The sequence below is a fragment of the Somniosus microcephalus genome, chromosome 8 (assembly GCF_052327205.1).
Source record: "Somniosus microcephalus isolate GS21.2 chromosome 8, FLI_Smic_1.0, whole genome shotgun sequence".
Lineage (NCBI taxonomy): Eukaryota > Metazoa > Chordata > Chondrichthyes > Squaliformes > Somniosidae > Somniosus > Somniosus microcephalus.
In genome coordinates this window covers 190,283,946-190,304,671 of record NC_140994.1, presented here as the reverse complement: position 1 = coordinate 190,304,671, position 20,726 = coordinate 190,283,946, and the positions used below count along the sequence as shown (strand labels likewise).

General features: G+C 47.1%; 1 protein-coding gene across 3 annotated transcripts in view; it reads left to right on the top strand.

Annotated features, from left to right (window-relative positions):
- The window catches only part of LOC147113976 (uncharacterized), a 288,093-nt gene that overhangs the window by 119,306 nt on the left and 148,061 nt on the right, over nt 1–20,726 (top strand). For all 3 annotated transcript variants that reach the window (XM_085995438.1, XM_085995439.1, XM_085995440.1), the window contains 2 exons: nt 2,564–2,685; nt 7,650–10,020. In XM_085995438.1, the coding sequence (XP_085851564.1) occupies nt 2,564–2,685; nt 7,650–10,020 (2,493 nt within the window). The remainder of the gene's footprint in view (nt 1–2,563; nt 2,686–7,649; nt 10,021–20,726) is intronic.

The window sequence follows — 20,726 nt, the reverse complement described above, 5'->3', positions numbered from 1 at the left end:
GGACTGAACAGCTTACCCCTGTTCTTCAGTTTTTGTTCCCCATCTCTGTAACCTACTCTGGCCCTACAACCCTCCGAGATGTCTGCTCTCCTCCAAGTATTCGGTCTTGTGCATCCCCTATTTCCATCGCCCCACCATTGGTAACCATGCCTTCAGCTGCCTAGGCTCTAAGCTCTGGAATTCCCCCCATAAACCTCTCTGCCTCACTACCTCTCCTCCTTTAAGACACTCCTCAAAACCTACCTCTTTGATCAAGCTTGGGGTCACCTGTCCTAATAGCTCCTTATGTGGGCTCGGTATCAAATTTTGGTTGATAACGCTCCTGTGAAGCGCCTTGAGACGTTTTACTACTTTAAAGGCGCTATATAAATGCAAGTTGTTGATGGCTCTTTTATCAGACTTTTGGTTGTTTTCCAAAAGGGAACAAGCTCCTTTTTTAATCCCGATCCCCTGTCCTTTTTTCATAATCCCTTAATATTTTCCAAGTATTAAGGGATATGGCGAAAGGTCCTTTTTGGGTACATTCTACTCCTGTTAATTCAAAGCCCCTTTTTTTGCACAAAAATTGAATTATTCAGTACTTCAAATTAAGCAACTTAGTTAACTGGTCCTCCAACTCCCCCAATACCCCTTCCCCTTTGCCCACCACCTTCCCATGCAAGTGCAGGAGATGCAACACCTGCCCTTTTACCTCCTCCCCACTGTTCAGGACTCCAAACACCCCTTCCAGGTGAAACAGCGATTTGCTTGTACTTACAATTTAGTATACTGTATTCGCTGCTCACGATGCGGTCTCCTCTACATTGGGAAGACCAAACGCAGATTGGATGACCACATTGCGGAACACCCCCGTTCAGTCCGCAAGCGTGACCCCGAGCTTCTGGTCGCCTGTCACTTCAATTCTCCCCTCCACTCCCACTCTGATCTGTCCGCCCTTGGCCTCTTGCATTATTCCAAAGAAGCTCAACGTAAGCTCAAAGAACAGCACCTCATCTTTCTATTAGGCACTTTACAGCCTTCTGGACTGAACATTGAGTTCAGCAATTTCAGACTATAAATTGGCCCCTGTAGTTCTTTTTTTCCTCTTGTTTCCTCACATGGTAGCTGTTAATGTTGCTGCCATCATCATCCACACATCATCTAGAGCCATCTTTTGTTTCTTAACTTGTCCCATTACCTTTTGCCTTGCACTATCATCCCGTTTGTCATTCAATCTCTCCTGCCTTCCGTTCCCTTTGTTCTTTTCCCCCCTCCTCCCTGCCCCTGCTTAAAAATCTCTCCTCCCTAACCTTTTCCAGTTCTGATGAAGGGTTTGACCCGAAACGTTGACTCTGTTTCTCCCCTCTTTGATGCTGCCTGACCTGATGAGTGTTTCCAGCACTTTCTGTTGTTATTTCAGATTTCCAGCATCCGCAGTATTAGTTAAAATGGTATTGTGGCGGAACCACTGAATGACTCTGGCTAATTGTATATAATTCCCTTTAACGATGTTCTAACACCAGCCTAAACCTGTACTATTGTGTTAGGCATTACTGGGTTTTGTATATAGAGTTTGCATGTACGGGGCGTGGCCCCTTTAAGAGCGCGGGCAAACGCGATGACGTCACATCGCAATCCACGGGGCTGCCCAGGCAGTCCTCATGGCACCTCCGTTGAGTAAAGACCTGTTTCATGGCTCTCTTGTGTCAATCTCCTTAGTTGTTGGAATTAGTTGATTCCTGCATTAAAAACCTGTTTAATGGCTCTCGAGTCGATCTCCGTTATTAGTTAGGAATTCGTCAATTCCTACAGTATCTTTTTAATGTAAAAGAAAAATCAAAGTACTGTAGCAGGTATTTCAATCTAAGCAACTTTAACTTAAGAGCAGTAGACTGCTCTACCTAAGTAAGCATCTGGTTTACGTCTCTAACTGAAAACCACTAATGTAATGTTTAGCGTCCAGTGCCACAGAATGAACCTTGCTTCTAAGAGAATTCAAAAGGAAGCCATGTAAAATAGGATACAAAAGATTATTGCTACAAGCATTTCTTCCTTTTCTGGAGGAAATGCAGCCTTTTTTCTCATTTGCTACTGTATTTTAAGCACCAGTTAGAATTTGCAGCTAAATGTAAGCAGCCCTATATCGTTTTTTTACATTAGAGATCAGCATTTGTAGATCAGAGATTACAGCAAAAGAAATGAGGGGAAAAAAGGAAAGACTAACTAGAGATAGAGATGTAGATTTCTAACTACAATTTATCACAATGGTGGGAATAAATCTGTGGACAAACTTTCTGTGACAAAGAAATGTGCCTTAAAAAGAATGCAACAAAAATAAAAAGGTATACAGGAAACTTCTTTGAAAGCAGAAAATAAGGACTGAAAACTGCACTGAGAAGTTCTAAGCACGGTACTCGTTTCTCTTGTGTCAAAAAAATTATTTTAGGCCACTTTAGTTCCTAACTGCTGCCATTAAAATAATATTTCTAGTAGTATACCCCAATTTTTGGGAATGCTGTAACATTTTATTGTGTCCATGTGGTTTTTATAAATACAACTTTCATTCACATTTATATGATTACAGTTATTACTGAAGGCAAACGCCAAAGGAAACCCAGCAAAAAACTGCTGGAATCAACAGAAGATTATGAGCAGTTGTTTATCTCAAAAAAGAAACTGAAACCATGCCTTCAACTTTTACATCAGGTATGCTGTCATCTTTGGGTTTTTGGATTGTTTTTGGCATCATGGGTAGATTTTAGGAATTAATCATCCCGGCGTAGAGCTTTGTGTGACAGGACAAAGGTAAGAACATGTGGAGTCAGGAGACAAGTAGCAGAATGGATAGCAAGCTGGCGACAAAATAGAAAACAGAGAGTAGGGGTTAAAGGTAGTTACTCAGACTGGCAAAAGGTGGGAAGTGGTGTTCCACAGGGATTAGTGCTGGGACCACTGTTGTTCTCCATTTACATAAATGATTTGGACTTGGGAATCGGAAGTACAATTTCAAAATTTGCTGATTACACCAAATTGGGGGTGTAGTTAATACAAAGGAGCACTGTGAAAATACAGGAAGACCTTAATAAGCTTACATAATGGGCGTGTAATTTGGCAAATGAACTTCAGTATAGATAAGTGAGGTGGTACGTTTTGGTAGAAAGAATAAGGAAGCCACATACTGCTTGGAAAATAAGTGTCTAAATGGGGTGGAGGAGCAGAAGGATCTAGGGGTACAAATACACAAATCACTAAAAGCAGCAATGCAGGTTAATACGGCCAGAAATAAGGCCAAACAAAGCACTGGGATTCATTTCTAGAGGAATAGAATTGAAAAGCAGGGACATTATGTTAAACTTGTATAAAACCTTGGTTAGACAATACTTGGGAGTACTCTGAACTGAGTTCTGGGCTCTATATTATAAAAAAGATATAGAGGCACTGGAGATGGTGCAAAAAAGATTTACTAGAATGATACCAGAACTGAGAGGTTATAACTATCAGGAAAGCCTGGAACACGCTGTGGCTCTTTTCTCTAGAAAAGAGAAGACTGAGGGGTGACCTGATAGAGGTCTTTAAGATTATGAAAGGGTTTGATAGGGTATCCATAGAGAAGATGTATCCACTTGTGGGGGAGACCAGAACTAGGGGCCATAAATATAAGATAGTCATTAATAAATCCAATCAGGAATTCAGAAGAAATTTCTTTACTCAGAGAGTGGTTAGAATGTGGAACTTGCTACCACATGGAGTAGTTGAGGTGACTAGCATAGATGCATTTAAGGAGAAGCTAGATAAACACTTGAAGAAGAAAGGAATAGAAGGATATGTTGATGGGGTTAAATGACGTAGGGTGGGAGGAGGCTCATGTGGAGCATAAATACTGGCATGGACCTGTTGGGCCAAATTGCCTGGTTCTGTGCTGTAAATGCTGTGTAATACTATGTAGGAGCACATATCAGGAATTAGTTGCAGCGGTCAGCATGCATTGCATGATTTTCCATCTACTAAAATTAATCCAAAATTGAATCCCAATATCCACACAAATCACTGCTCATTTGTTGAATCTATCCCCACAAGTATTGTATCTATACCGACACTGATGCTTCATTCACTAGTATATATTAACTTGCTCTAACTTTTATAGTTATCCTAAATATAGGGTGAGTGCATACTCACAAATAACAGTTATTTGATCTCATACATCTCAGTGGTAATACGTCCGCATCAGTCAAAATTTTCAACAATGACATAACACTCCACAATACTGTGTTTGTTTTATTTAGCCATTTTGGTCTAGTCTCCTGTTATGTTTTAGTGTGAGAAAAGGTCCTTGGGACCACATTCGACTTATTTTTTTTAATTTCTTATATATTGTGATATATAGTAGGTACTACTGAGATGGAGCATACTGAACTCATTACATTTACATCATATTACAATCATACTTAGTATAACAAATAACTGAAGATCCTAATCAACTCACTACCCAACTCAAACCACATTGAAGGTTATTCTAAGGACAAGATATATTTTCCTTCTTTATAATCTCTTTTATAAATTATTTTCTCCATGCAAGACTACTGACCTCCACCTATCCTTATTCACCTGGTGTTGCAGATAAGCAAAGTGATAATGGTTCCATTATCTTTTTACCAATACTGTACGATGGTCTGATTGATTGTAGATGTACTGGCTATGAGGAAAGAAAAACTATGTTGGTGATCGTACTGAGTATTTAAGTAGTCTTCCACATTGTGATTGAAAAATTCCAAAGGTTTGAAGCTAAATAACCGTGGAAAAAATCTGAGACCTGCAGAATATATTGAAATGTTATTGGAATTGATATACTGCCAATGGAGGAAGCTGTATTCTTTATAGACATGTGTGGAAAAATTTCAACGGGGATGGACTGTGTTGAAAGAATCCCATTTGGTGATATTACAATACAAGGTGGATCATTGTAAAGTATCAGAGAAGCTGAGCATTTTGACTGTCTGGCCCATTATAGTCATTTTCCATACCTGCACATGCATACCTGTCTGATGTATGAAACCTGCTTATTGGAAACTCAGATACAATGACAGAACTCCAGTGTTCAAGTTTTGTTAGTGTGGACTCTAAGCTTATTTAGAACTGTGCTGGTGATAGATGAAGAACTCCTGGTCTGATACTTTCAATTTAGGGAACTTCATCTCATGTACATGTCTAGTTTGCAGTCAGATACAGTGGCAGTTCAAAATTCATATATCCTGCAAATTAGTACCTCAGTGTACTGTATGCTGAAATTTAATTGACTGTTAAGGTGTTGTCCAATGATTGTAGACTTAATGATTCCTACATTACAACAGTGACTACACTTCAAAAAGTACTTCATTGGCAGTAAAGTGCTTTGGGACGTCCGGAAGTCATGAAAGGCGCTATATAAATGCAAGTCTTTTTTTTAATTACTGTACCTGTATCCAAAATTTGGCTGCCCATATCCTAACTCTTACCAAGTCCCATTCATACATTACCCCTGTGATCTCTGACCTACATTGGCTCCTGGTACAGCAACTCCTTAATTTAAAAATTCTCATCCTTATTTTCAAATCCCTTCATTGGATTGTAACTTCCTACAGCCTTACAAGATATCTGAGCTCCTCTAATTCTGGCCTCTTGCGCATCCCCAATTTGCTTCAGCACTGTTACCTCTGGAGACCCCAAGGCTCCATCCTTGACCCTCTCCAATTTCTCATCTACATGCTGCCCACCGGTGGAATCATCTGAAAACATAACATCAGGTTCCATATGTACGCTGACAACACCCAGCTCTACTTCACCACCACCTCTGTCGATCCCTCCACTGTCTCTAAATTGTCAGACTGCTTGTCCGACATCCAGTACTGGATGAGCAGAGATTTCCTCCAATTTAATATTAGGAAGACTGAAGACATTGTCTTTGTGTCCCCCTCTCCCCCCCCCAACAAACTCCATTCCTCCATCCCTCTCCCTGGCAACTGTCTGAGGCTGAACCAGACTGCTCACAATATTGGTGTCTTATTTGACCCGGAGATGTGCTTCAAACCACATAGCCGCGTCATCGCTAAGACCGCCTACTTCCACCTCCGTAACATTGTCCGACTCCGTCCCTGCCTCAGCTCATCTGCTGCTGAAACTCTCATCCATGCCTTTGTTACCTCTAAACTTGATTATTACAACGCATTCCTTCCTGGCCCCCCATCTTCCACCCTACATAAACTTGAGCTCATCCAAAACTCTGCTGCCTGTCATAAATCTTATCGTTCATGAAGAAATGACTCATGAAATAATACTGGGCGGCCAGCTGGTGGCGCCGTCCAAGGAGTATAAATACTCGGGCGTGGGCCCAGCTTGCCCAAGATGTTTTTGTAACCAGGAACTAGTGATGTAACTAGAATCTCATGGTTGTGAAACAGTTGATTAAAGCCTTGTTTTATACTCAACCAAGTGCTTAGTGAGTTTTCTTACGTCACTGCCCATATCCTAACTCGCAGCAAGTCCTATTCACCCATAACCACTGTGCTCGCTGACCTACATTCACTCCCGATTGAGCAATGCCTTGATTTTAAAATTCTCATCCTTGTTTTCAAATCCTTCCATGGCCTCTGTAACTGCCTCCAGCCCTACAACCCTCCAAGATATCTGCACTCCTCCAATTCTAGCTTCTTGCGCATCCCTGATTTTAATCGCTCCGCCATTGACAGCCGTGAATTCAGCTGCCTAGGCCCTGAGCTCTGGAATTTCCTCCCTTAACATCTCCGCCTCTTTCCTCCTCTAAGAAGCTCCTTAAAACCTGCCTCATCTTCTCTAATATCACCTTTTGTGGCTCGGTGTCAAATTTTGTTTGATAACGTGCCTGTGAAGCGCCGTGGGACGTTTTATTACGTTAAATGCACTATATAAATGCAAGTTGTTGTTCCTTTGGCCAGTGCAGCCTTAGTGCTTTGTGTGGGGTGAAAGCCAGGTTGGACTATCTCAAAGAATGGCAGGAGAGGATTAACGCACATTACAGGAATGTGGAGAAAAAAAGAAGGCTGGGGATGAGATGATAGTTGGAGAAAAGTGAGGGATAGGGTTAGGTTTCTTAATGAGGAACTATAAGTGTGAAAAGGAAATATTTGTTGGTTGAATAACAAAGTACAGGAAACTTTCGTTTAACCGGAGGTTAAATGTCCGGAAAGCTCTATCTACCGGCAAAATTCAGGAGCCGTTTCCTATAAGTTTTTTTTACTTCTCGTTGCTTTTTTTTCCCAGTCAGGCTCTGCAAGGTCTAGCTGAAGCTGTTGCATAGCTACAGAGACGCTTTTAAGCTGCGGCCGACTGTTTTGAAGCTGTTGCTAAGCAACAGGGTTTGTTGATTCACACGGAGCTCAAAAGCTCCGTATGTTTTAACATTAGCGCTGGTTTCTACGGCAGTTTTGATGGTACGGCACCAGCTCGGTCCCGTCAGTGCCGGATACCAGAAAGTTTCCTGTAGTGTCTTAATTGCAGAGCTGGCCAGCAAAATGTTGATGTTATACCAAAAGCAGAAACTACTGTCATGTTCGCTGGTCGCAATATATTCTGTACTTTCTGTTTGCATGTTGTATGCAATTTTATATCTCTTTAACCCTTCCAACACAATAACCATTTCTTTGTATTTTATTTCACAGGGCACAACAGAGTATTTAGAAAAAACAACCCATCAAACAGAATCACAGCAGTCCAGAAGTTGCAATACTGAATCAAAGAGACGGCGGCACAAAAAGAATTTGAATCATCCACTGACATCCCCTACAAGAAGTACAGCCCCATCTATACCTGTAGTAGACTCCGTCATATCGACATCTGTACTATGCCAAGACTTGCCCATGCCTGTTGCAGTCCAAGGTCTATCCTCCCCTATAGCACAGCTAGCTCTCTCTACATCTACAGCAAAACCAGCTATGTCCACACTTACAGTGAAACAATGTTTGTTCACGCCTGCAGTGGAGAGATCCCAGTCCATGCCTGCAGTGGAGAGATCCCAGTCCATGCCTGCAGTGGAGAGGTCCCAGTCCATGCCTGCAGTGGAGAGATCCCAGTCCATGCCTGCAGTGGAGAGATCCCAGTCCATGCCTGTAGTGGAGAAACGCCAGTCCATGCCTGTAGTGGAGAAACGCCAGTCCATGCCTGCAGTGAAGAGATCCCAGTCCATGCCTGCAGTGGAAAAACGCCAGTCCATGCCTGCAGTGGAGAGATCCCAGTCCATGCCTGCAGTGGAGAGATCCCAGTCCATGCCTGCAGTGGAGAGACGCCAGTCCATGCCTGCAGTGGAGAGACGCCAGTCCATGCCTGCAGTGGAGAGACGCCAGTCCATGCCTGCAGTGGAGAGACACCAGTCCATGCCTGCAGTGGAGAAACGCCAGTCCATGCCTGCAGTGGAGAAACGCCAGTCCATGCCTGCAGTGGAGAGACGCCAGTCCATGCCTGCAGTGGAGAGACGCCAGTCCATGCCTGCAGTGGAGAGACGCCAGTCCATGCCTGCAGTGGAGAGACGCCAGTCCATGCCTGCAGTGGAGAGACGCCAGTCCATGCCTGCAGTGGAGAGACGCCAGCCCATGCCTGCAGTGGAGAGACGCCAGCCCATGCCTGCAGTGGAGAGACGCCAGCCCATGCCTGCAGTGGAGAGACGCCAGCCCATGCCTGCAGTGGAGAGACGCCAGCCCATGCCTGCAGTGGAGAGACGCCAGCCCATGCCTGCAGTGGAGAGACGCCAGCCCATGCCTGCAGTGGAGAGACGCCAGCCCATGCCTGCAGTGGCGAAACCCCAGTCCATGCCTGCAGTGGCGAAACCCCAGTCCATGGCTGCAGTGGCGAAACCCCAGTCCATGGCTGCAGTGGCGAAACCCCAGTCCATGCCTGCAGTGGCGAAACCCCAGTCCATGCCTGCAGTGGCGAAACCCCAGTCCATGCCTGCAGTGGCGAAACCCCAGTCCATGCCTGCAGTGGCGAAACCCCAGTCCATGCCTGCAGTGGCGAAACCCCAGTCCATGCCTGCAGTGGCGAAACCCCAGTCCATGCCTGCAGTGGCGAAACCCCAGTCCATGCCTGCAGTGGCGAAACCCCAGTCCATGCCTGCAGTGGCGAAACCCCAGTCCATGCCTGCAGTGGCGAAACCCCAGTCCATGCCTGCAGTGGCGAAACCCCAGTCCATGCCTGCAGTGGAGAAACGCCAGTCCATGCCTGCAGTGGAGAAACGCCAGTCCATGCCTGCAGTGGAGAAACGCCAGTCCATGCCTGCAGTGGAGAAACGCCAGCCCATGCCTGCAGTGGCGAAACGCCAGCCCATGCCTGCAGTGGCGAAACCCCAGCCCATGCCTGCAGTGGCGAAACGCCAGCCCATGCCTGCAGTGGCGAAACCCCAGCCCATGCCTGCAATGGCGAAACGCCAGCCCATGCTTGCAATGGAGAAATCCCAGTTCCCGCCTCCAACAAAAAATTACCAGTCTGTGCCTGCAACGCAAAAATCCCAGGCCATGCATGCAACAGAAAATTCTCAGTCCACGACTGCAGTGGAGAAATTCCAATCTGTGTCTGCAGGCGAACAATCCCAGTTCATGCCAGCAGGGGAACAATCCCAGTCCATGCCAGCAGGGGAGCAATCCCAGTCCATTCATGCAACGGAGCAATGCCAGTCCACACCTGCAGCGGAGCAGTCCCAATCCATACTTGCAGCACAACAGTCCCACTCCATGATTGCAGAAGATCTATCCCTGCCCTTACCTGCAAAGGAACAATTAAATTTCTCTCCTGCAACAGAGGTTCTGTCTACTCCAGCAATGGAATGTCCCCAGCCCATACCAGCAGTAGAAGCGGCTCTGCCCATAGCTGTAGAAATTTCAGCACAACAAACAGAATCACAGCAGTGTAAAACAGGCAGTACTGTACAGAAGAGATGGCAACGTAGAAACTATCTGAATATTCAACAGAATTATCCTACACCACAATCGGTACTTGGGGCTAAAGCAGAGACGATACTTACACAACTGTCCACGTCACCTGGTAGGAATGCTTTTCACATTATTCTGTGCAAGTTCTAGAGTGAAATTAATTCAGACCTTTTCCAAAAAAACATAATCGATGATGGCCTAAACACAGTCTCTAGATTTATTTGTAAATCTATAAATTTACTTTTTTTTTTAGATAAAGTGCTGGATTTTGTCAATGGGGAGCTTTTGGAGGAGGGACTCCCATTTGTTGGGTTTTAGTCCTGCCTCCATCGACTTGTGGCCAACCCACGCTATTTTCCCTTGATTGACCTTGTTAAGCCCACCCAGCAGGCTTAGCAGGCCAATTAAGGGAAAGCCAGTTACAGGTGATGTCAGCGAGTGACATTTCATCTGTCAAGAGTTTTTGACAGATGAAATGTCATCGTTTGACAGCTCTGTGAAGCTGTCAAACACTGACAATCTGTCTTCTAAGTTGAGTCTTTACTCAAGATTCAATTAGAAAGCCTTCCTGAGCAGAAAGCAGAAGGCTGCAGCTTATGTCAGTTCAGCGGCCATTCTGCTTTCTGTGCCGGTGAGCTGAGGGACTCCCGAGACCTGAAGGGAGGAAGCCTGCAGGAAGAAGTAAAGGTAAGTAAAACTTATTAAAACATTTTACACACACCTCACACACTTACCTCTGCACACATGTACCCATCACTCACCTGCACACTGGACATCTCGGCCCCTCCGACCCCAGCAGACCGACGGCCCGCCTCGCTGACCCTGACGAGGTTCGCAGCCGTCGGGAAGCCCACACTTCAGGGTTCAAAATAGGGATTAGCCAAAAAACTGCCTGTTAACTACCTGTTAACAGGCAGTTAATTGCCACTAATCCCCTTCCCGCCTCGAGGAGACAGGACCCGGCGCGGGTCGGGTACCCGCCTCCTGGGAAGATGGCACGGAAGCGGGTTGGGGGCAGGATGGGGTACCTGCCCCCAGATTCTGCCATTTTCCCTGCAGTCCCGCCTCCCCAGGGCTGGCAAAATCGCCCCCAAACACTTTGTTTCCCCATAGCTGTTAGTGTGTCCTAACTGGTATTGTTATTGAGTGTTTCCCAAATTTCAGAGACAACAGCTAAAATGAGATTGTGCTCCTCTACCTTCAGGATTGTGTCTGCATCAGTAAAATAAAAACAAAAAGCTGCCCTCCCAAATTGCAAGCCAGTTACATTTTTTGCCTCCTTGAAGTCCCACTTTAAGTTTTACATAGCACCAACAAACATAGGGACATTTTCTAAGTGTCTTAGTGAGAACAAAAATAGTATCAAAGAAATTGATAAAAGGAGCAAATAAATTGACGCAGAGCTATGGTGGGAAATTTAGGAGATGTGAGAGAAAGCTTGAGTCGAAAAGAGGTTTTTTTAAAGAAGATTTTAAAGGCAAGTGATGTAGAGTGGTTTAGAGAGGGAATTCCATAGAATAGGGCCGATGCGGCTGAAGGCTCTGCCAAAACTGCATATTGGGGTAAATTTTATGAAGCCCAGCTGGCAGTGTGGGACCTTATGTGTGATGGGCGTGGCTTGGAAAATTGGTCGACCGACTTTGCATGTCCCCCACTTTTCCATTGGATGATATGGGCGAAAAAATAATGTGGCTGCGCCACTGGCATGCATGGCCTCATTTTAATATTTAACTGTAATAATTAACTGTCCCATGCCAAATATTACATCTTCGGATGAGGCTGTGCCTAAAGTGTAGCCCTCGCTTATAATGAGTAAGCACAACAGGAGTCCTGGGACCTCACCTGCTGTAGCAGGCTTTTTAAAGTAAGAAGGTAAATTTTAAACTTTTCCCTGGAACCTTTGCTGCATTTTGCTCTTTGCATTAGTTACTTTTGTTGGGTAATCCTTAATTTTTGCATCTTTCGGGTTTTTTCCCTCCCATTACTTGTTTCCATTATTGTTGATTACTGTGGCTTTGACGTTGCACCTTGCAAAAAGGTGATAGTGTAGGAATGGAGGTTCCTAGCGAAAAGACTGAGTTTGACTCGGGCAATTAAAACAAACAATTTTAATGAAACAAAACTGGTTTAGACTGGAAACTGCTGGAACACGTTGACAGTTGGTCTGTTCTCTCTGGAGACTCCACGAGGACAGTTGGGCTGATCCGTTGGATCACGTCATCACGTTCTTCCCGCCATTGTGAGGTCACGTGACTAACGGCATGACGTCATCGCGTTAAAACCGCGCTGTAAAGGTAACTAGACATAGTACAGTAAAACAGAGTAATTAAAGGTACAGACACAGGTTATAACTACAATGCTGTTAAAGGAATTATGTACAAATGCTCTGAGTCCTTTGGTGGCTCCGCCAGTTTGCGCCCCCCAGAATTGTCTTTAACAGAAAACGTGAGACGAGGAGGCGGTCTGACCAGTCTGTCCGATCGACTTCGATAGCCAGGCAGAGGAAGTTGATGACCGGTGGTCGAGCTAGCTGGCGACTGTGGCTGAGCTGGTGCGGCGGGTGAAATTGAACTGGCGGGCGGAAGCCGTCGGAGCGGCACTGCGGTTGCGGGCGGGCGGCCACGCTTTGGTGGCTGAGCGATGACGACTGGGCTGTCTAAGTCTAAATGAGCCGGCTTCAGGCGGTCCACCGAAATGTGATCTGGTTTACCGCCGACGTCGACAGCAAAAGATTTGTCTCCTGGTTTGATGACTCGGAAGGGACCAGTGTAAGGAGGCTTGAGCAGGTCCTGGTGAGCATCATGACGGATGAAGACGTATTCGGCGCTCTTTAGCTCCACCGGTACGTGGGAATTCTGCAGGCCGTGGTTGGAAGTAGGCACCGGGACGAAACACTGGGCTGCTTCCTGGTGGCAGACGAGCTGCTGAGAGGCGGACCATGGCTCCGTGGAAGAAGGAAGAAAATCACCAGGAACTCTGAGTGGCTGGCCGTAAACTAACTCCACTGAAGAAGATTGGAGATCGTCCTTGGGCGCCGTGCGAAGACCTAACGAGACCCAAGGAAGCCTGTCCACCCATCCTGCGCCTTGAAGACTGGCCCGTAAGGCGGCTTTGAGCGACCTGTGGAATCGCTCGCACAGGCCGTTAGCCTGTGGATGATAGGCGGTGGTGTGATGAAGTTTGGCGCCGAGCCCCTGAGCTACAGCGTTCCGAAGCTCCGAGGTAAACTGTGGCCCGCGATCGGAGGAGATGTCTGCCGGTACGTTGAACCGAGCGACCCAGCAGGAGATGAAGGCTCTAGCGACGTCCGCCGAGGTGGTGGAAACCAAAGGAATTGCCTCTGGCCACCTGGTGGTGCGGTCCACCACGGTGAGGAGATGAGTAAAACCACGGGAAGGTAGCAGCGGCCCAACGAGGTCCACGTGCACGTGGTCAAAACGACGCTCCGGAACAACGAACGGAGCTAGTGGTGCCTTGACATGTCGCTGGACTTTGGTCTTCTGGCAGACCACTCAGGTGTTGGCCCAGTCCCGGACGTCCAGGTGCATACCTTTCCAGTTGAACTTTGTTGACATAAGACGCTGTGAAGTCCGCATACCCGGGTGCGACAACCCGTGTATCGCGTCGAAAACCGTTCGGCGCCACGCGGCTGGTACGATGGGTCGAGGAATGCCCATGGAGACATCGCAATGGAGCGTTGTGCCCGCAGCCTGAAAGCTGACGTCGGCCAGTTGAAAACCCGACGGGACGGATCTGTACGCTTGAACCTCTGGGTCCGAAATCTGATCCTCAGCCATGCGAGCGTAATCAATACCGAGATGAACTGCCTGGACCGTCGCGTGGGAGAGACAATCCGCCACGAGGTTGTCCTTACCAGACACATGTTGAATGTCCGTCGTGAACTCTGAAACGTACGTCAGGTGACGTTGCTGACGAGCCGACCACGGAGCTGTGGTCTTCGACATTGCGAAGGTAAGCAGCTTGTTGTCGACAAAAGCCGTGAAGGGACGTCCCTCTAACAAAAACCTGAAATGACGGATGGCCAGGAAAAGTGCCAGTAGCTCCCGGTCAAATGTGCTGTATTTTCTTTTGTTTTTTCTCAGCTGACGGCTGAAAAACGCCAGTGGTTGCCACGTGCCATTGACCCATTGCTCGTGCACTGCCCCGATGGCATAGTCGGACGCGTCCATAGTAAGGGCAATGGTGGCGCCTGGAAGAGGGTGCGCCAACATGGTTGCATCAGCCAAGGCCCTCTTGGTGTTCCCGAAAGCCTGGTCCATTTCGATTGTCCAGCCGACTGTGTCTTTGCCAGATTTGCCCTTGAGGACCTTGTACAAAAGTTGCATAAGTAGAGCCGCCTTGGGGACGAAACGGTGGTGGAAATTTACCATTCCCAGGAACTCCTGGAGAGCCCTGACGGTCTGCGGGCGTGGAAAAGACGTGACGGCTTCCACCTTCGTTGCTAGAGGGACAGCGCCATCCGAGGTGATACGGTGTCCCAGAAAGTCGATGGTTTGCAGGCCAAACTGGCACTTGGCCGGGTTGATGATTAAGCCATGCTGGCTAAGGCGTGTGAAGAGAGTACGAAGATGCCCGATGTGCTCCTCCTCGCTAGCACTGGCGATGAGGATGTCGTCAAGATAGACGAAAATGAACGGGAGATCACGGAGCACAGAGTCCATAAGCCGCTGGAAAGCCTGTGCTGCGTTCTTTAAACCGAATGGCATTCTCAGGAACTCGAAAAGCCCAAACGGTGTGATAACAGCGGTTTTTGGAACGTCCTGCGGATGAACGGGGACCTGGTGATAACCGTGGACGAGGTCGACCTTAGAAAAAATGGACTTTCCCGCCAAATGGGCCGAGAAATCTTGTATATGTGGGATCGGGTACCGATCGGGGGTAGTAGTGTTGTTCAGACGTCGGTAGTCACCGCAGGGGTGCCAACTGCCACCGGGCTTCGGCATGATGTGGAGCCGCTCCATTGTGTCAAACTCTGCCTTTGCCGCCGCGAGCTTGCTGGGTTCCAGCCTTCGGGCCCGTGCGTAAACCGGGGAACCCGTCATGTTGATATGGTGCTCCACACCATGCTTAGTGACCGAGGAAGAAAATGTTGGTCTGGTGAGCTCCGGGAACTCCCAGAGGAGATGAGTGAATTTATCTGACGATGGGTACGCACAGGCGACGGACCACTACACGGCGGTGCTGCGGTGGCAGGGGATCGAATTGAACGTGGCTGCATTGATGAGACGGCAGTGCCGGACGTCGATGAGGAACCCGTTCGCACAAAGGAAATCCGCCCCCAGGATGGCCTGCGAGACTTTGGCCGTGACGAATTCCCAAAAGAAGTGCCGACCGCCGAAGCTCAGTTGGACCCACCGCTTTCCGAAGATACGAATGGCCGCACCATTAGCTGCCTCAAGGGGAAGGCCGTGGGCCCCGGTTTGGAGGTCCAGCCTCGACGCGGGGAGGATACTGCATTGCGAGCCGGTGTCACAGAGAAAACGACGACCTGATGAGTCTGTGATGTGAAGGAGCTTCCCTGACGATCCAACGGACATCGCGGCCGCGGTGTGCCCTTTAGACCCGGTCCTCCTTCGCGAAAAACACCGCGGGAGATTTGTTGTTGTTTGTGTTTTGGGCGAAAAACTGCAGGGAGGACGGCAGCGTCTGGCTTTCGCGCCAAAACGTGCGTGGTAGCAGCACCAGCCCACCGCCTGAGGAGCTGGAGTCGCGTCTGTGGGGGTTGGGTGCCTCGTGGCTGCACAGCATTGTTGGGTTACCGTGAATATTTTGTCAGCTTCTGCCGCGAGTTCAGCGCAGTCTGTGATCGCAGAGCAGGCTAAGGCAGTTTGTACCGGTTCTGGAAGCTGACAGGAACAATTCTCTAAAGAGAAAACATTGCGGTTCGGCACCAAAAAGCGTGAGCATCTGGCTCATGAGCTCAGACGGTTTGGAGTCCCCGAGGCCGGGCATAGCAAGAAGTCTGCGAGCGCACTCCGACTTCGAGAGGCCAAAGACATGGAGCAACTGCGCCTTTAGAGTATCGTACTTGCCGTCATCTGGTGGGCTACCGAGGAGACTGATGATCCGCGAGGCTGTGGCGCTGTCGAGGGCGGAGACCACGTAGTAATACTGGGTCGAATCCGCGACGATGTTCCGAATTGCAAATTGAGCTTCAGCCTGAATAAACCAGGTGGCTGGCTGCTGCTCCCAGAATTGTGGCAGTTTCAGAGTCACGGCGTTCGTATCCATGACGAAATCTTCCACGAAAAAACGTTCGTAGAATTCGGGGTCACCAATGTAGGAACGGAGGTTCCTAGCGAAAAGGCTGAGTTTGACTCGGGCAATTAAAACAAACAATTTTAATGAAATTAAACTGGTTTAGACTGGAAACTGCTGGAACATATTGACAGTTGGTCTGTTCTCTGTGGAGACTCCACGAGGACAGTTGGGCTGATCCGTTGGATGACGTCATCACGTTCTTCCCGCCATTGTGAGGTCACGTGACTAACGGCATGATGTCATCACGTTAAAACCGCGCTGTAAAGGTAACTAGACATAGTACAGTTAAACAGAGTAATTAAAGGTACAGACACAGGTTATAACTACAATGCTGTTAAAGGAATTATGTACAAATGCTCTGAGTCCTTTGGTGGCTCCGCCACAATAGCAGTATTTCTTTGGGGATTCTGAACCCACTGCATAACTGAGCTGAAGATCATTCACGAGGGGCCTACAAGTAAAGATAGGTGTTTTGGTACACCTATCAATCTTCCGGACTTGTACCTGGATATGTCAGAGGGGACCTTTCTTCACTGCCTCTGCTACCCAAGACAAACTGCCACAGAGTCATGCCATCTTTTGCACACATCTTGATTAAAGACACTTCCTGTAGAAGTGAAGATTACTGCACCATGGATCCTTCATGCTACCAGATCCTTCTGAGCAACCCCTGGAGATATTTATCAATTCAGGCAGTCTGCAGTGTGCGCATGTACTGGGGAAGTGATCGTCACTATGCTTGCAAGGGGCAATCTCTTCACTTTTCCTGTGAAAATGAGGTATCAGCTGGGCAGGTTGCAGAGCCTTCATTGGGTAACAAAGTTCTCTTAGGTGCAGACTCATAAATGGTATGCTTGTGGGCATCAGGGCTTCATGGTGCCTAAGCTGCATGGCACACTTTTGTTGAAGGTGCAGCTGCCAGCTGAGGAACAGGAAATAGTTGTGGTGTCCAGTCCAAGGTGTTCCTTTGCTAATCCAAATGTGAACCGAACCGCCGCCCCCCCACCCCCCCCCCCCAAAAAATGAGTGTCAGAGCAGTGGGAGGCATTCAAGATTCAAGAGGGAGATACATGGAGTTCAGGGTGAACATGTTCCCACAAAGAAAAAGGGTAGAACTGCCAAATTTAGAGCCTCCTGGATGACTAGCTGCATACAGGGTAAGATACGGCAAAAAAGGGAAGCCTGTATCCGATATTGTGAGTTCAATACTGCAGAAAGTCTAGAAGAGTATAGAAAGTGTAGGGGTGAAATTAAGAAGGAAATTAGGAAAGCAAAAAGAGGGCATGAAAAAATACTGGCAAGTAGAATCAAAGAAAACCCAAAGATATTTTATAATTACATAAAGAGCAAGAGGATAACTCAGGAAAGAGTAGGGCCTATCAGGGACCAAAATGGTGATCTATGTGTGGAGGCGGAGGATGTGGGTGAGGTACTGAATGAATACTTTGCAGCTGTATTCATAAAAGAGGGGCACGATGCTGACGTTGAAGTTAAGGAGGAAGATAGTGAAATATTGGGTGGGATAAACATAGTAAGAGAGGAAGTATTAAGGGGTTTAGCATCCTTGAAAGTAGATAAATCGTCCAGGCCGGATTAAATATATCTGAGTCTATTAAAAGAAGCAAGGGAAGAAATTGCAGAGACTCTGACCATCATTTTCCAATCCTCCCTGGCTACAGGAGTGGTGCCAGAGGATTGGAGAACTGCTAATGGTTGTACCATTGTTTAAAAAGGGAGGAAGGGATAAACCGAGCAATTACAGGCCAGTTAGTTTAACCTCGGTGGTGGGAAAATTACTGGTATCAATTCTGAGGGACAGTATAAACCTTCATTTAGAAAGACGCAGATTAATCGAGGACAGTCAGCATGGTTTTGTTAAGGTAAGGCCGTGTCTGACTGACTTGATTGAATTCTCTGAGGAGGTAACAAGGAGGGTCGATGAGGGCAGTGCGTTTGATGTAGTCGACATGGATTTTAGCAAGGCTTTTGACAAGGTCCCACATGGCAGGCTGATCAAAAAAGTAAAAGCCCATGAGATCCAAGGGATAGTGGCAAATTGGATCCAAAATTGGCTCAGTGGCAGGAAGCAAAGGGTAATGGTTGAGGGGAGTTTTTGCAACTGAAAGGCTGTTTCCAGTGGGGTTCCACAGGGCTCAGTACTCGGTCCCTACTTTTTGTAGTATATATTAATGATTTAGACTTAAATGTAGGGAACATGATAAAGACATTTGCAGATGATACATGTGGTTGACAATGAGGAGGAAAGCTTTAGACTACAGGAAGATATCGATGAACTAGTCAGTTGAGCAGAAAAGTGTCAAATGGAACTCAATCCGGAAAAGTGTGAGGTAATGCATTTGGGAAGGGGCAACAAGGTAAGGGATTACATAATTAATGGGAGGATACTGAGAGGTGTGGAGGAACAGAGAGACCTTGGAGTGTATGTCCACAGATCCTTAAAGGTAGCAGGACAGGTCGATAAAGTAGTTAAAAAGGCATATGGAATGCTTTGCTTTATTAGCCGAGGCATCGAATATAAGAGCAGGGAAGTTATGCTAGAACTGTATACAACACTGGTTAGGCCACAGCTTGAGTACTGCGTGCATTTCTGATCACCACATTACAGGAAGGATGTGATTGCACTGGAGAGGGTGCAGAGGAGATTTACGAGGATGTTGCCAGGTCTGGAAAACTTCAGCTATGAGGAAAGATTGGATTGGCTGGGGTTGTTTTCCTTGGAACAGAGGAGGCTGAGGGGAGATTTAATTGAGATGTATAAAATTATGAGGGGCCGAGATAGAGTGGATAGGAAGGACCTATTTCCCTCAGAAAAGGGGTCAAGAACCAGGGGGCATAGATTTAAAGTAGTTGGTAGAAGAATTAGAGGGGAGATGAGGGAGATAAATTTCACCCAGAGGGTGGTGGGGGTCTGGAACTCACTGCTTGAAAGGGTGGTAGAGGCAGAAGCCCGCATCACACTTAAAATGTACTTGGATGTGCACTTGAAGAGCTGTAACCTACAGGGCTACGGACCTAGTGCTGGAAGGTGGGGTTAGGCTGGGTGGCTCTTTTCCGACCGGCACAGACACAATGGGCCGAATGGCCGCCTTCTGTGTCGTAATTTTTCTATGATTTTATGAAATAAGGCTACCCTTTTTGGTGCACATGCTGTAGCAGAACCTCCATCTTTTCAGTATCAAAGGGAGCAGTGTTGCCCATTTACATAAGAACATAAGAAATAGGAGCAGGAGTAGGTAATTTCGCCCTTCGAGCCTGCTCCGCCATTCAGTAAGATCATGGCTAACCACCTACCTCATCTCCATTTTCCTGAACTATCCCCATATCCCTTGATTCCCTTAATATTCAAAATCTACCGCTCTCTGTCTTGAATATACTCCATGACTGAGCCGCCACAGCCCTCTGGAGTAGAGAATTCCAAAGATTCACCACCCTCTGAGTGAAGAAATTTCTCCTCATCTCAGTCCTAAATGGCTGACCCCTTATTCTGAGACTATGACCCCTGGTTCTAGACTCCCCATCCAGGGTAAACATTCTCCTGGCATCTACCCTGTAGGAACTGGAGGAGGCCATTCAGCCCCTTGGGCCTGCTACATAGGAACCGGAGGTGGCCATTCAGCCCCACGAGCTTGTTAGAACATAAGAAATAAGAGCAGGAGTAGGCCATATGGCCCCTCGAGCCTACTCCGCCATTCAATAAGATCATGGCTGATCATCGACCTCAACTCCAATTTCCTGCCCGATCTCCATATCCCTTGATTCCCCTAGAGTCCAAAAATCTATCTATCAGCCTTGAATATACTCAAGGACTCGGCATGTACAGCCCTCTGGGGCAGAAAATTCCAAAGATTCACAACCCTCTGAGTAAAGAAATTCCTCCTCATCTCAATCTTAAATGGCCTACCCCTTATCCTGAGACTATGCCCCCTAGTTCTAGATACTCCAGCCAGGGGAAACAACCTCTCAGCATCTACCCTGTCAATCCCCTTCAGAATCTTGTATGTTTCAATGAGATCACCTCTCATTTTTCTAAACTCCAGAGAGTATAGGCCCATTCTACACAATCTCTCATCATAGGACAGCCCTCTCATCCCAGGAATCAATATACTGAACCTTTGTTGCACCGCTTCCAAGGCAAGTATATCCTTCCTTAGATAAGGAGACCAAAACTGTGCACAGTACTCCAGGTGTGGTCTCACCAAGGCCCTGTACAATTGTAGCAAGACTTCCTTACTCTTATACTCCAACCCCCTTACAATAAAGGCCAACTATGCCATTTGCTTTCCTTATTGCTTGCTGTACCTGCATGCTAGCTTTCTGTGTTTCTTGCATGAGGACACCCAAATCTCTCTGAACACCAACATTTGAAAGTTTCTCACCATTTAAAAAATATTCTGTTTTTCTATTCTTCCTACCAAAGTGAATAATCTCACATTTCCCTACATTATACTCCATCTGCCACCTTACTGCCCACTCACTTAGTCTATCTATATCCCTTTGCAGACTTTTTGACCCAGA